General features: G+C 51.4%; 1 protein-coding gene and 1 long non-coding RNA gene across 4 annotated transcripts in view; one reads left to right on the top strand and one right to left on the bottom strand.

The window, feature by feature from the left end:
* Positions 1 to 16,244, top strand: part of PHACTR1 (phosphatase and actin regulator 1) — a 554,037-nt gene that overhangs the window by 527,808 nt on the left and 9,985 nt on the right. For all 3 annotated transcript variants that reach the window (XM_042985704.1, XM_042985705.1, XM_042985703.1), the window contains one exon: positions 12,571 to 12,626. In XM_042985704.1, the coding sequence (XP_042841638.1) occupies positions 12,571 to 12,626 (56 nt within the window). The remainder of the gene's footprint in view (positions 1 to 12,570; positions 12,627 to 16,244) is intronic.
* LOC122238555 lies at positions 7,003 to 15,136 on the bottom strand. Its single transcript, XR_006217482.1, has 2 exons — positions 14,693 to 15,136; positions 7,003 to 7,498 (listed from the first exon to the last, which is right to left on the bottom strand). It is a non-coding gene; the product is annotated as an uncharacterized LOC122238555 (long non-coding RNA).

The raw sequence follows: 16,244 nt of genomic DNA, 5'->3' as shown, positions 1-16,244 counted from the left end.
CTCTCTCCCTCTTTCTCTGCCCCTCCCCCAAGTTAGCTCACTCTCTCTCCAAATAAACATTGAAAAAAGCCAGTTTTACATTTAAAATTAAGGAGTGAAAGGGGCACCTGGGTGGCTCAGCAGGTTGAGCTTCCAACTTTAGCTCCGGTCATCATCTCATGGTCTGCGGGTTTGAGCCCCGCATCAGGCTCTCTGCTGTCAGCACAGAGCCCAGTTCACATCCTCTGTCCCCCTCTCACCAAAACCCCCTCCACCCGGCATCTGAGACTCTTTGGGGTTTTTGTGTCCTCATCTCTGGGTTTCTAAACAGCCTGGGATCTCAGCTGAGCCCGAGTTGTTATTTTCTCTAGAAATAAAAGCTTGTGGGAGGCCGTGGGAAGAAACTGGCCTCCAGCCACACTGGGCGAAGAGAGTTAGTCTCCAAAGGAGGCCGGGGCCTTGCGTCCCCTCGGACCTCTCCTTGTTGAGCACTAATGGCCCTGAGAGATTGGCCCGTTGGGGGTGAATGTGAAAAAGTCAGGAGCTGTACATAGTCTGTAGCTCCTAGAAGGAGTCCAGATGGGAAGAGACCGTGCAGGGCCTACGTCCAACTTTTCATCCCTTGCCTTCCTTCGGAAAGTAAATCAGGGATCCCGCCTGCTGTTTATTGAGACCCAGCAAAGCAGAGGCATTGGGGAAATTTGGGACCATAACATTTTTTGAATGAATGGATGAATGAGTAGGTGAATAAATTAGATGTATACTTTTAGGCCATTCTCCTATGGTCTGGGCTGTGTACGTCACCCTACCCATGATACCGTCCGTGACTGTCACTCAACAGTGACACCCAGAGCTTCCTCTTTTCATTGGAACCACCCGTCGTCCTTGCCCCAGAGATCTGTGTCCATCAAAAGCAATATTCTTTAAAGGATTAAGAACAGTAAGTCTAGAGATGCCTGGGGAAGGCTCAAGTTCAGAAAAGACTCTGTAGACGCCCATGTATACTTGAAGTTCCTGCTTGAGCCTAAATCAGGTCTTTGCGGAGACTCGGACGGTTGTGGACAAGTTTGGTGGACGTGTCCTGAGTCCACCAGAGGTCCGCTTTCTTGCATGAGATCAGCTCCATTGGCATGAACATCCGTGCCCGCACGCTGGGGAGGCAGCCACTGGCAGTAAAGTGACCAGGTATTGCCAGGTGGCTTTTCCAGCAGTGAAGGCAAAAGCCATCGGTGAAGGGGTTAAGGCGTGAAAGTGGCCAATGCTATCTGATAATGGCAGGACATGTTAAAAACTAAGCGCGGGGGTGGTACCTGGGTGGCTGAGTTGGTTAAGTGTCTGACTCTTGGTTTCGGCTCAGGTCATGATCTTGTAGTTTGTGAGTTGGAGCCCCACATTGGGCTCTGTGCAGGCAGTTGGAGCCTGCTTGGGATTCTCTGTCTCTCTCTCTCTCTCACTCTGCTCCTCCCCTGCTTGCATACTTTCTCTCTCTCTCTCTCTCGCAAAATAAACTTTAAAAAAAATTTTTTTAAAGAAACCAGAAACCTGGATTAATAATAAAAAAACAAAAACAGGGTTCACCTGGGTGGCACAGTTGTTTAAACGTCCAACTTCGGCTCAGGTCATGATCTCATGGTTCCTGAGCTCGAGCCCTGCATCGGGATTTGTGCTGACAGCTCAGAGCCTAGAGCCTGCTTCAGATTCTGTGTCTCCCTCTCTCTCTGCCCCTTCCTGGCTCATGCTCTGTCTCTCTCTCTCAAAACTAAACCTTAAAAAAAAAAAAAAAAAAACTAAGTGGGGACTCCCAGAAACCATTGGGATAATTTGTAAAGATGGGAGATTATATGTTTGTATGACATGGGACTATTGTATGTATGTCATCTGATTGTTTTTCTTGGCTTATTCCTCTTGGTTGGAGCACCGTACCCATGTTGAGCCTCTACCTTTAAAGAGAAATGGCACGATGATTATCTAATAAAGGTACTATTATCTCACATTCTCTTGATCCACCACAGTGGATATGTGTGACAAAGCAGGTGTCTCCTTCTCCACTGGTTTTCCTCAGTGTCTCAAACAGGAAGCTCTCCATCCATCTTTCCACCAGGAAACGTATGGTTCATGAATTACGATAACCTGGGGAAGATTTATATACAGCAGGACTAATAATGAAGATGCGGGCAGGCATCAGAATCCTCAACACAGAGCTGCTGGCCATTTCTGTCAAACAACCAGTGGTGACTAATGAGATGAGCCTGGTTTTCAGTGTGGTTCACGTAGATTACTGCTGCACCTTCCATAAGGACCAAGAAAGCGGTAGACTGCTTCTCAGGCTAGCTAATGGAAGGCCTAGATCAATGTCTGCTACGTAACGGATGGACAGTCAGATCGACTCACTGATGCATGACAGATGGATGGATAGATGATGGACAGATAAGATGAAGCTAAAGGTGACCGGATCGCCTTAGTCACTTCAACGTGGTGGGATCGTGGACTTGTTTTCATTTCCACATTCCTTATCTTTTGATATCATATTGTCTCAGGATTTGTTTTGATTGACTCTTCCCGTAGAGAAGGCCATGTTGAAATGAGCATAGTCTCTGGTTGACTCCATTAACGGTCTTAATTTCTCTTGTAAACAACTCAGACACCTTTTCAAAAGTGAAGTCTTCCTGATTGCTAACGTTGGGTTTATGCCTGAACATGCCAATTAATACTGAAAGCATTCGCTGTGGAGGCTCTTGGGTCTTTGTTTTTGAAGATTTTTATTTTTTTCAGTAACCTCTGTACCCACCATGGGGCTCAAACTCACAACCCCGAGATCAAGAGTCTCATGCTCTACTGACTGAGCCAGCTAGGCATCCCTAGGCCGTCAGTTTTTGTAACTCTTGCTTATAAAACGGGTTTGATGTGTAGCAAAAGCCCTTGTCTTTTCCAACCTGAATTCAACTCCACACAATCAGCATTATTTCAGTGTTTTCTCTGGTTTGCAACTCACAATACCTGAGCTTAGCCGTGGGGCCTCACACTGGGGCCACAGCCTCCAGGGGGGTAAAGCCAAAAACATTTTTTTCTTTCTTTTTTTTCTTTTTTTCTGAGAGTTTATTTAGAGAGAGAGAGAGTGAGAGAGAGAGAGAAACCGAGCAGCAGGGGAGTGGAGGGCCGAGAGGGGGGCAGTAGAATTCCAAGCAGTTTCCACACCGTCAGCACAGAGCCCGGTGCGGGACTCAGACTCACAAACCGTGAGATCATGACCTGAGTCGAAATCAAGAGTTGGACGCTGAACCGACTGAGCTACCCAGGTGCCCGCCCGTCTTTCTTGAGAGAGACCTGTGTATCTGCTTGAGGTCAGAGACGTTTCTCAAGTTACCAAAAACAAAATGTCATGGTTTATAGTTACTTTTAAAAGGGACGTTTGCAGGGGCGCCTGGGTGGCGCAGTCGGTTGGGTGTCCGACTTCAGCCAGGTCACGATCTCGCGGTCTGTGAGTTCGAGCCCCGCGTCAGGCTCTGGGCTGATGGCTCGGAGCCTGGAGCCTGTTTCCGATTCTGTGTCTCCCTCTCTCTCTGCCCCTCCCCCGTTCATGCTCTGTCTCTCTCTGTCCCAAAAATAAATAAAAAACGTTGAAAAAAAAATTTTTTTTAAAATAAAAAAATAAATAAAAGGGACGTTTGCCTCCCATTCTCACCCGGGCCTCTCGGCCCCCCTGGGTGGCCAGCAGGCTGGCTTGTGGTTATGGCCACTTGTCAGACAGCGAAACTCGGCGCAGAGGTACTGCGACACGACGTGCCCTTCTGGTTAACGTTGGAGGCAGGCCAGGAGGCAGGCTCTGGACCCCAGTCCATTTTCTCCTCTCTGGGCTCTTTCCCGTGCTGTAGGCAGGCTACCTGTGAGTAGCCTGAGGAGAGTGAGGAAGAAGAAGAAAATTGAAAATCATTGACTGAAATTCCTGGAAGGAGTTGGGTGCACGGAGCAGTGATCGACAGAAGGGGTAGCAGGGCGCAGTTCTAAGGCATAAAAGCGGAATTGCTGTTCACTTTGCCCAGAGGAACCTCTTCAGTGGTAGGGGCACCTCAACGTACAACGCACAACTCCCGGGACGGATTATTATTCATTAATTGAATCACCCAAGATCTGTGGAGCCCCTCCCGTGTGCCAGGAGCTGCACTAAGTCTAGAAACACAGAGATAAATAAGACATCATTTGTGCCCGCGAAGAATTCCCCGTGTACTTGAAAAGGTGGTCGCGTCAGTGGGTGGATAGGGGTGAGGCCAGGATCCGGACGGGGGGAGCCCAGCAGGGGGAGCCGTTAGATCTGCTGGGAGGCTCCGAGGAGGCCACGCAGGCACGAAAGGCTGAGGCGTGGAGAGAAGTCCGGCTCTTCCGAGGTCCCCCCGCCTGTTAGGTGACAGACCCACGCTCATCACTGGCACGCACGGTGGTGTTTCTGAAGCCACCCCCAGGAGAGGCCACTTCTGGGGCTCTCCCCACGCGTGAAACCTGCTGAGGCGCAGGAGCTAGGGGTGTGGACAGAGAAGTAGTGAGAGCCCTTGAAAACCCAGCAGAGAAAGAGCTTCGAGAAGTAGCTGTTCACTAGAGGTGCCGCGTGGTAGAGAAAGGTCCGGTCAAATGAGGGCTCCGTAAAGGCCACTGGATCTGGGAGATCCATCCTCAGGGACCTGGACAAGAGCTCTTTCCTGATTCGGGAGAGCAGGGTTTCTGAACCTCATCGCCGTCGTCGCTCGGCCCGGCTGGTTTTGCGTTGTGAGGGGTAGGCGTGTGCATGGTAGGACCCCGAGCTAGATGCCAACATGGGCCTCCCCGGTCGTGACAACCCGAGTGGCCGCAGATGTGGCCGGAAGTACCCCGGAGGCAAAACCGTCCGGGTGGAGAACCAGGGCGATAGAATGGTGTGGACTGATGGTGATGACTTAGTGTCCCCTCACGCTTGAACCACTCTTTGGAAAGGTCTGGAAGCCCAGAGCGGGCTGGAGATGGAGACTCCCTGGGGGAGGAGCAGGGTGCCAGGAGGGGAATCTGTATGATTTCTAATGGAAAACACACGTGCTGGGCCTCGGGAAAGAACTAGAAGAGAGGGAAAGGCTACAGACAAGAGACAGTCATGGGCAGCGTTCACTTACTGATTTCCCAAGTGTAGAGTATATCCAGTCACCAGACTCTGTTGGCATTGTGCATGCCATGGTGAGCCAAGGAAGGTCTCCTCATTCAAAAATTACTGAAAATGTCAGGGGCGCCTGGGTGGCTCAGTCGGTTACACGTCCGACTCTTGATTTCGGCTCAGGTCATGATCTCACGGTTTATGGGATCGAGCCCGGCATCGGGATCTGAGCTGACAGTGCAGAGCCTGCTTGGAATTCTTTCTCTCCCTCTCTCTCTGCCCCTCCCCTGCTCACACTGTCTCTCAAAATAAGTATTTTTTTTTAATTGCTGAAAATTTCAAAATGGCAGAAGGGCATTAGAGCCCAAGTGTGGGGCCCCATGCAGCGGCCCCGGGTGGTGAGGGTGCAGGACGGCCCAGCCTCGCGGAGCTCAAGCCCTGGGGCCAAGCACCAGCACGAGGGAGATCCAGGACTGTTGTCACACCCTGTCGAGGTGCCTTCACCGAAAGGGTAGTAGTGACCAGAGTAAGTGAAGTGTAAGATTGAAGCTGTGATCTTGGGGATTAGCATCAGTTAGCCAAAGAGAAATGCTTAGCTATAAGGAAGGGCATGCATATCGAGAGGAAACCAGGAAAACACAGTTCTGTCCGAAGGATGGGGTCGCGGGGTTCTTGGCAAGTGGCCAGATCAGGAAGATTCTCATAGGACCTGGTGTTTTGACTCCCCACTGCAGGCACTGGGCGGGCATGTGTAGTTCTCAAGCAGGGAGTGGGGTGACCGTGTTTCCCCGGGGAAAGAGGACCCGAGTTGGACGGGCCATAGCAACCAGGAGAGGTGCTGGTGGCTGTGGTGGGCTGGGACGGGGGACCATTTGGACCTGGTGGTGGACTGGCTGTTGAGGGTGAAGCCGAGCGAAGACAATTCCTAGTTTCCTGGCTGGGGCACTTCACCGGGATGGGGTGGGGGGGAGGAGACGCAAAACCATGAGGACAGAAGGGAAAGATGGATTAATTCGTTTTGGACCTCCTGAGTTTGACCACCTATAGGAGTATAAATTAGAAAGGCCATCTGGAACTCAAAACTACTACTGGAGGTATAGACGGCAGAGTCATCAGCATGTAGATGCCAAGTGAAGTCTTGAGTGTTGATGGGATCATCCAATGAGCGTGTGCGGCTAAGTAAGTACTAAATGAGCACCTATTATGTTGGCCGTGGTCTCCTAAGAACTGGGGGTGTAGCAGTGACCAAGGCCAGACAGACGCCCAGCCCACAGGGAACGGGCGTGTTCTCTGGAAAGATTCCAAAGGAGGGGCCATACTTCAGTGCTTCTCCCCCTTCCCTGGCCCCATCATGCCTGTCTGTCTCCACTCACTCCATTTCCCATCCGGGGCACCAGTTGGGAAACCCAAGTCCTTCCCGGTCATTTTCTCTTCCCCTCTGTTCGGAAGGGCAGTTCCCTCCCCCTGGGCCTGAGATGCCAAAAACCAAAGTTTCTGCTTTTCTTTTTCCCCCCCGAAATGCAGATAGAGCATCAGAGATGCCAACTTTAAAAAAAAACAAGGCCCTTGGGGCACCTGGGTGGCTCGGTCAGATCAACTTCAGCTCAGGTCACCAGGTCACGATCTCGCAGTCCGTGAGTTCAAGCCCCACATTGGGCTCTGTGCTGATGGCTCAGAGCTTGGAGCCTGCTTCGGATTTTGTCTCTCTCTCACTCTCTCACTCTCTCACTCTCTCACTCTCACTCTCACTCCCTGTCCCTCTCCCTCTCCCTGTCCCTCTCCCTCTCCCTCTCCCTCTCCCTCTCCCTCTCCCTCTCCCTCTTCCTCTCCCTCTCCCTCTCCCTCTCCAGACCCCGTGTCAAAAATAAACATTAAAAATTAAAAAAAAAAAATCAGAGCCATCCAAACAATAAGCAGTTGCAAATGGTAATGAGAGCCTTGACCTTGCCGTTCTGATGCCAGCAGCTGGCTCACTAGCTCCATGCGGCAGAACAAATCCCTGTCCCCATCGAGAGCCAGAGCAGCCCAACCTACCGGGGTTTCGTCACTTCTCTGGGGAGACAGCCTCCCCTGCTCTGCATACATTTAAAGCGTCTGGACACTTCATTCTCTAGCGTCCCCTTATTCCGAGGCAAATCCCACGTTGCCATGAGCTTCGGGCTTGTTTTTCACAGTCTTTTCACGCAGAAAGAAGAGCCTTCGTTCATTTGGTTGTTTCTTGTGGTCACCAGCATAGAGTCTCTCGCACTGATAATACACAAAATCCATTCTTAAATAGAAGGCTTAGATAGGGGGCTGGCGTGTGGCCATTGATGGCGTGTGGCATTTAAACAGGAACTCCGTGACTTTTCGGTTTGTGGCCAATGCAGATCGTTTCGCTGTGGACCGTGGTAAAGAAGAAATCATCTGAGGAGTGCAAACAATTTTGCAGGTCAGAGCTGTCTTGTAAACCAGGGCCATACATGTAACAGCAAAGCGATTTAAACAGGTCACTTGCGCACACATTTTAAACTTCTACTTTTGGATAGTTCACTTTATATAAAAGTTTATCTCCCAAGAATGTTTCTCTTACCATCTAGCATATAAATGGCCGTGTCTGAATACCTAGTCAGGAACGACTTTTTAAAGTTAATGTGTTTATTTTTTTTTTAATATGACATTTATTGTCAAATTGGTTTCCATACAGCACCCTGTGCTCATCCCAAGTGTTAATGGGAGTTTAAATCAAATATAATTAAATTGTACCATCGAATCAGGGGTAAGATACAGCGCATTCAGAAAGCACCTTGGTCGTCTTCTTTCTTTGTTTTGAGAGACAGCAAATGTGTGAGTGGAGGAGGGACACAGAGAGAGAGAGAGAGGGAGAAAGAGAGAATCCCAAGCAGCCTCTGCGCTGGATGGAGCCTGACGCGGGGCTCGATCTCACAAACTGTGAGCTGAAACCAAGAGTCGGAGGCTTAACTGACTGAGCCACTCAGGCGCCCCACACCTCTGTCCTTATTCTGGAGTCGTCAGCAGCTTGGGATCACTCATAAAACTGACCGCTTCATTCATACAGTAATTGTGCTCTGCCGTCTGGCTTTCTAGTAACCACTCTTTCTGCACAAGGTAGATCTCGAAAGGAGCCAAGCAGGTGGCTGCCTTACATGGACCATGCCGGGCTGCCCTGGGTCCTTCCCTAAGATGCTGGTCGCGAGAATTCTGAAGCTGGAGCTTTATCGTCCCTTTGGTTTATGAACTTGGCTCTGTGCAAAGACAGATCTGTCAAGGATAGAGAATAGTTTATGCTGATCAACGTACTTGTGTTGCACAGTGCGTGAGAGCCATCCGTTGGGAACTTCCTGAATTCTGATACCAAACTGACCCTCCTACGTACAGCACACCCCGTCCTGCTCTGTCACGGTAAAGAGCCATCCCTCCCGCATGTGAGAAGTAAGGCCTTCCTTCTCTGTCCCCGGACCCCAACCCCTCCTGCCTCCTCGGGGCTCCGACACTACCAGCTGAACCCTCTCCCTCCCTCCATAGGCAGCTTCTCACCAGCACCACCTCGTCTGGAGTCTTTCCAGGAAACGGTGTGAGCCTCACCGGCGCCCCCTGCACCTGCACCCTCTCTTGTCCAGCCAGGCTTGGGGAGGAGTCGCCCATACTCGTCCGTTTTCTCACCCCCGTTCTCAACCCGCTGCAGCCTGGCCTCCGTCCCCTGCGCTCCCTAAAAGAGCGCCAGGCGAGCTTGCTAACGGCCTGCACCCTGTGCTTTTCTAGCCTCACCAGCCTTTCCAGCCTCACCTCCCTCTGTTGGCCGGGCGCGTCTTCCCCCCTCGCTCCCGGGGTTGGGACATCCTCCGTCTTCTCCCGCCCTCACGCACTGCCCTTCTCTGACCCCTGGCGGGTTCATCTGGCTCGGTCTGCACCGTAAATGGTGGGATTCTGTGAGGTTCCGGCCCACGGCCTCTCGCCTTCTCAGGCCATGCCCCGTCATGCTCCTGGCTTCGAATATTCTCCGTAGTGCAGACCAGCCACGGGTCTCTGTCGGTGGCCCAGACCTCTCCTCCCCACTGAGCTCAGTGCACGCCGCCGCCTACTTGACCTTGCCACTTGGGTGGTACAGAAGCATTCTGACTCAGCAGATCCAAACTCAAACTCGTGGCTGCCTTCCACCCTTCCTGTCCTCCTCCACAAAGCCCCGCCTCCCTTCCAGTGTTCCCATCTCAGCAAACGGCATTACCATCCACCCAGTTGTGTTACGTCACGAAACCTAAGATAGATGGACAGACGGATCTCCCCCCCACACACCTGCTTCTCCCCACCCTGTCCATCTAGACTCCGTCTCCGTGGATTGTCAACTTGGCTTCCTAAGCGCGAGCGCCTCAGCCGCCACAGCCCAGCCTGGGTGACCGTCCTCCCCCAGCAGGTGGCCACTAGCCTCCCAGGGCCTCTTTCCCAACTGCCTTTTGCTCCCCCCCCCCCCGCCCCACCCCCAGCCCCTTCTCCATAGGACAGCCAAGGAGATGTGTTGTAAAGCTGAAATGTGACCCACTTTATCTAAAACGTAAACCCTTCGCGGCTTCCTGTTGGCTCCTTGAGAAAAGATCAGAACCCTGAACACAGCTTCCCTGGGCCACACGGCCTCGCCCGCCTTCCTTCTTCCCCTTGCTCTCCACCCCGGCAAACTGGCTTCCTCTGTTCTTCAGATTAGGGCGCGATGTCACTTCCCCCCCCGGGACCCCTCTCCCGACCCAATCGGGTCAGATGCCAGAGGCCCTGCCCCGGTGCCTCCTGTCGGAAGCTCTCACCACAGTCACATTCCATACTTACTCCCGTGACTATTTGATTAATGACTGTTTCCCCCAGAGGCAAGGCCTTGATCTGTCTTTACTCATCCAGTGCCTAACACAGAACCTAGCACAGAACTGGCCCTCAATAAATAATGAATAAATGAATTTACATTTGGATGGGGCTGAGAATATGGCAGCTGCTTCTAAGAACCATTCCTGCACATAATAGGCATTAAGTCAGCCTTAGCCTCTTAAATTGCTATTTATTCTTTGCAGGGAAAAGAATGGAGTGGAGTCCAATACCTTGTCCACAGCAAGTCGGTTCAGAGCCGAGCCACGGCTAGAACCCAGATCCTTGACCTCCTGAGCTGTTCTATGCCTTATCCTCACAAAGCCACAGGATCATTTTCCTCCCCAATCTCATTTTTTTTATAGCTTATTTATTTTTGAGAGAGTGAGAGCGTGTGCAGGGGAGGGGCCGAGAGTGAGGGGAAGAGAATCCCGAGCAGGCTGTGCTCAGTGTCAGCCTGGAACCCATTGTGGGGCGGCTCGATCCCATGAACCATGAGATCACGACCTGAGCCACAGTCAAGAGTCGGACGCTCAACGGACTGAGCCACGCAGGCCTCCACCCCCGCCCCCCAGTCTCATTTTCAAAGCCAAGATAGCTAATTATATAGCACATGTCCTTCGGGAGGGCTTAGCTGCATTTTATGGCTAGGATTAGCCTCGATGTTCTCAGACCCTTTCAAGGAAATGAAACATATATACAGGGCCTCATTCGAGAGCATGTATCTTTGACTAAAGGCTGCCTCGTTAACAGAATTTGCTCTGGTTGCAGTTCACTCATTGTTTCGTCCCCTCCAAATGTGACCCATAGGAAACACAAGAACGAAAAAGCCAGCACAGAACCAGGCGATGGGTCTAGCAACAGAAATCGATGGGCTTCTCAGCATAAGCCAATGGCGGAACTTTCTGCAGGCGCTTCTGGGCATGAGCTTCTAAAACGTTGGCCTGACTCCTGGGATGCAACCTCCACCTTGAATCTGGGGCTTGTTCGAAACATACTGACCCCAAAGCCCTAGCTTCATTCAGAGCCTGGGTTCTAGCAAGTGGTCCCATAAAGGTGGCTGCACACCCCTTACCGATGAGCCAAGGATTCTGGGGGAGGAGAAAGGGAAAGGTAAGGCAGAGCTTCCAAGAAGCTCATGCCAAGTGGGGTCTGCATTCCAGACCGATGACATAGTTTCCTCCGGAGGTCTGAGAATGCTATTTTAGGAAAGGCTTCGAGACTACGGAGTCCAAATTTAGAGCCTCCGATATTGCAGATTTCCATATATACAGCTGGTCCTTATCAGTGGGAATAAATAGCGCCTTAATGGGGCATTTCGAAAAGAAAATGACTAATGAAAGGGAAGACGTTCTAATAAACTTAAAAATGCTTTGGAATACAATTTCCAGCAGTTTCCAGGGTGCTGTAGATTTTACAGACAGCTGACCAGAAATCCTTTCTCTGGTATCAAAGCCCATTCCCTACCTATAGCATATACGGTGATGACATTGGGGCTTCACAGGATCCATTGCTTGGCCCAGGGCAATGAGGAGAATTACAGGTGACCTCAAGCATTGCATTTGAGATATTTGCACTCACTAACTCCGCGGACTTTATATTTTCACGCTGGGTGTCTCTGGAGATCCCATGGTTGTAAACACCTTGCCAACTAGAGACACTTGGTCGCCGATATTTGGAGAAGCAGCAGGAGAGCGCCCCTTTCCACCCCTTAGGTCACAGTGCAGGACTCCGAGGAGCCTCGGACTCCTTCTACAGTTTTCTCATCTCACACACACCTCATCCCATGGGTGAAGCAGGAGGCTGAACTTTGCCGGGTGGTTGGTTAACCAACTTCCAAAAGCTTCAAAACAAAAACGCACAAACATCTCTGTGGATGGTGAGGCCCGCTGTTTGTGTGACTCATTCCTGGAATCTTTTACGCCCGTGCCAGCTTGTAGTTCTCCCGTGTGGCACCCTTCCCACTTTCTGGCGCCTTCTATCACCTCGTGGGGCCACCATGGTCTGTCCCCGCCCTCCATTGCCGCATCGTGGCAGAGTTCATGCCCTTGCTGTGATGGTTCCCTTGTTATGGCTCAGTTCCGTGCCGGCGACAGGAGAGTCATTTCTGTTCCTGCTCGCTCGTCATTCCATGTCTAAGGCGGCCCTGGTGGTGACGGGTGGGGACAAGAAGACCGTCTATTGTTCTTTGCAGACAAGACATGCTCTCTTGCATCACCCCGGGGCCATGACCCTCTTTATGGTCTAACTGGATCTGCACAAACATGGCAAGAAGCAAGCTCTAGCCTGGGGGGTTGGGGAAGAAAGGCAGAGGCCACAGGAGAGAAAGGGACCTCTGTGAAGAGAAGAGTCCACTTGCCTAGAGGCCCCAGAGGAGCAGGGCGGGGCAGGGGCCGATGACGGGAGGAAGGAGGAGGGTCAGCCTGGCATGACGTGACGCACGGTGCCTTTCCTGGGGTTGAAATTGAGGAACTGAGGATGAGGTAGTAGTAAGAGCCGGTCTTTCAGAGCACAGGATGGAACGGGACCTCCGGCCGCTCACTCTGTCTCATGCATCTACGAGGGCTGAAGAGATTAATGACCCAAGGAGGATATGATATGGTCCAAAAACTTTTCCTGGATTTTTTCCGTAGGCGGCTGAGCCAGAGGCCGACCGCGGAGGAATTGGAGCAGAGGAACATTCTAAAACGTAAGTGACTGAGCCCGTGGCGGTCGCTGATGTCTTGCGGTGGCTTCGGTTATTCGTTCATCCGTGGGCCGCCAGCTTTGTCCCTCGTGCCCGTGTGGGAATGACTGCGAACCGCTCTGCCGGTTGATGCTTGACCCTCCTCGCGTGTTACAACAGCCAAGGCAGCGTCCCCACAGAGAAGGCAGATTCGGGTTCACTAGGCCCACCCAAAGCTCACGGGCTGCAAGGGCCACCTTCCCTTTCGTGGGCTGTAAAGTCAGAGAAGCTGCGAGATGAGGGCAAGCAAAGCCACTCAATGATTCCGAGCAGGGTTAGGGTCACCTTCCAACCCAAATGGGCTGAGAACCCACAAATTTCTACACTGATGGCTAAAAGGGAGGCAGACAGCCGCTGGAAGGCGGGGGCTCGAAACCATGACCTTCTGTTGCAGCTGGCTCCCCACCCCACCCCCCCACCCTGCTTTGAACATGAAATGCAAAGTCTAGGAAGGCATTTCTCAGGGAGAAGGCTTCCTGTCCCCTCTCGGGATTTCTACAGCTGGCCCACGGCCTGCCTGCCGAATGCTCTCACCCAAGAGAAACTCGCCCGTCACCCTGGCTGTGGCCAGAGACCATGAACGAGCCCCTTGTTCGGTTCAGGACACAGGGATTCTTGAGTAGAGCGAGGGAATCCACTTGGCGTCCCACCAGCGTAAAACGAAAACACACAAACATCTCAGGGACTGCATTTGGCGGGAGATCTTAAACAATTAAAAAACAAACCCCCTCTGCCCACATCTGCCCCATCTTTATTACTGCTGCCACCAGCACCTGTCTAAGATGGGCAACAAATACTGTTTTTAGTTTCACTCATGACCCTTTCTCCCCACGCACACATCCGCTTCTACTTTCTAGAAAGGAGAAATAACGTGCTATTGCACGGTTTCCTGGGAATGTCATGGCATGTGCACGCGCGTGTATGCATGCACGTGCACGCACACACACACACACACACACACACGCCAGCCACGTGAAGCCTGTTTGAGCAGCTGGATATTTCCACTTAGACCAAACTCAAATGTGCTTGATCTTTTCTACCCACCCCCCCCCCCCCACTGTGGCCTTGAGACTCGCTGGGTTTTGAAGGGTTTGCTGCCGAGAGCTGTTGAGTTGCTGTGGGGGCAGGCGTGTGGCCCGCAGCCCCTGCAGAGAACCTGTCCCTGCCATATCTGCCTCTGTGGACATCCTGCCCGCCCTGCTCCCGGCCTTGCTGCCTCCCCAGCTCTCAGCAGGTGTTCTTTTCAAGGTTGGCATTCCTCATTGCTGCCCACACCTCACATACCCGCTAGGTCTCTAGGAATTCGTGTATATGTAGTTTTCTAACCAAGAATGCCCTTCACGGTTTTGAAGCTAAATATGCCATAAAATGAAAGAGAACTTTCTCAGATGATTTCCAGGGTTGGGGGGGGGGGGTACGTTTGGCCTGTGTGCTGTCTCTACCTTTCTGTCCCAATCGGACACCTGATCCATTGTAACCTTTCCGTTGTTGGAGACAAAGAAAAGCAGGTGTCCATTTATTCCTAAAGTGGAAAGGCAGGTAAGGGTGTGTCCTTGCCCCTCTGTTGCTTCACCCACACACATACACACACATAACACGGATCTGTGTTTTCTGGAGGAACCAATCTCAGTGCCATTTACTTGCTGTTCAGTGGCCTCCAACCTGCCCCCAAACAAAGAAGCTACCGCTTGGGGCGTCTGAGTGGCTCAGTCGGTTAAGCATCCGACTTCGGCTCAGGTCATGATCTCCCAGTTTGTGAGTTCGAGCCCCGCGTCGGGCTCTGTGCTGACCGCTCGGAGCCTGGAGCCTGCTTCAGATTCTGTGTCTTCCTCTCTTTCTGTCCCTCCCCTGCTCATTCTCTGTCTCTCTCTGTCTCAAAAATAAATAAAACATTAAAATTTTTTTTAAATAAAAAATTAAAAAAAAAAAAAAAGCTACCACTCTCTGGGGGATTATTCAGGTCTCAGAAAATAATTCTCTCAGCAAGGGCAGGGGGTTTAGAAAGAGGAGGTCTAAAATCCCCAGCTCACCTCTGGCTTCCAGAAGGCACCAGCTCCTACTTGCTTGCCCAGATCCCTGGGAGACTGCGGGCAGGGCCTCACATTGGCTTTTTGTTGCCATCTAGAAAGACCTTCAGATCTTAGAGACCGTTACTTTTGTCTGGTAAGCCTTAGAGGCTTAGATCCAGGGACCAGAGCAGAAAACATTGTTCGCATGCTCCCCTTTGGTTCTAGCCGCCCCTCTCCTCCTCATCCTGTTCAAACAGCCAAATGAAAGAACTGCCTGACCGCATTCAAACAGGTTGATCATTTCAGTTTTCAAAACTTCTCAGAAATGAACTTCTCCTTCGTGTGAACTTTTATTTTTTTCCTCTGTATTCTGGAACTTGGTTTTCCTAAACGTGTTTTTCTTTTTCTTTCTTCCTTTCTTTCTTTCTTTTTTTCTTTATTTCTTTCTTTCTCTCTTTCTCTCTTTCTCTCTTTCTCTTTCTTTCTTTCTCAAAATTTCTTTCTTTCTTTCTTTCTTTCTTTCTTTCTTTCTTTCTTTCTTTCTTTCTTTCTTTCTAAGTTTGTTCTGATGGTTACTCAAGAGATGTTTTCGTGGTGTAAGAAAACACTCTCAAACAAATTCTTCTAAACCTTGCTTTCTGGGTTCTGAGTCATTTGAGGAACCCGATCTCTGAGGGTGCTGTGGAGACACAGGTCACGGCTCTGCGGTAGAGCTTGGAGGGCCCGCAACTACCTTCCAGCCCCACCCTGCCCGCCCCCTGGAGGCAGCACCTGCTTTGTCCCGCAGCCAATGAGACACTGTGCACATTTGAGCACATAATGAGCACACTCTGATGGTGGCAGCAGGTGATGACATCATGGGCCTTTCTTAGCCTCTCTGTCCAGTGGCCTAATGGGGTTGTCTTGGTACCCTCAGCCTGAGAATTCACGGCCCTCGGTTTGTAAATGGCTTTGAACTAGAGGTATAGATTCCATAGGTGGTGGCTCGTGGCCCTGCCCCTCAGGGGGACCTAAGAAACACACACAGGAGAGGAAGGCTCCCTGCTCTGTCGCAGAACGCCGCCCTCTGTGGCCCGTAGGGGGCTTGTAGGATGAGGAGAGGGTCCGGATTGGAGTTTGAGGCCAGTAACCAGTAATGAGGAGGAGGGGCTGGCCCCAAGCAAAGCATGACGGGGAAGAGGCTGCTTATTCTAGTGAGAAAAAAAAAAAGAGCTGGACTGTTTGTCTAACTAGCTGCGTGGCGTGGGAGTAGCCACTTAACTCCCCTGGGCTTTCGCATCCTTATTTCCAGAATAGGAGTGTTAGACTTGGTGGTCTCTTGGGCCCCTCGTGGCCATACTTTCCTGTGAGCCTGTACATTTTAACCAAGTTCCCTTGAGCTGCCTCCTGGGTACTCACTCTCCAGACCAGACCTCCCCTTCTGTACTCCAGCCACCTGCAAATGCAGCTTGCCAGGGGTCTCCCTTCTTCTTGCTTTCTGCCTTCCCGTTTCTTTCTGATAGATGAGTTCGTACTAAGATGTTGATGGCTGACTGGTTTCATGGGTTTTTATCCAAGAGAAATTTGCCTATTA

The sequence above is a fragment of the Panthera tigris genome, chromosome B2 (genome assembly GCF_018350195.1).
Source record: "Panthera tigris isolate Pti1 chromosome B2, P.tigris_Pti1_mat1.1, whole genome shotgun sequence".
NCBI lineage: Eukaryota > Metazoa > Chordata > Mammalia > Carnivora > Felidae > Panthera > Panthera tigris.
This window is presented reverse-complemented; position numbering and strand designations above follow the sequence as displayed.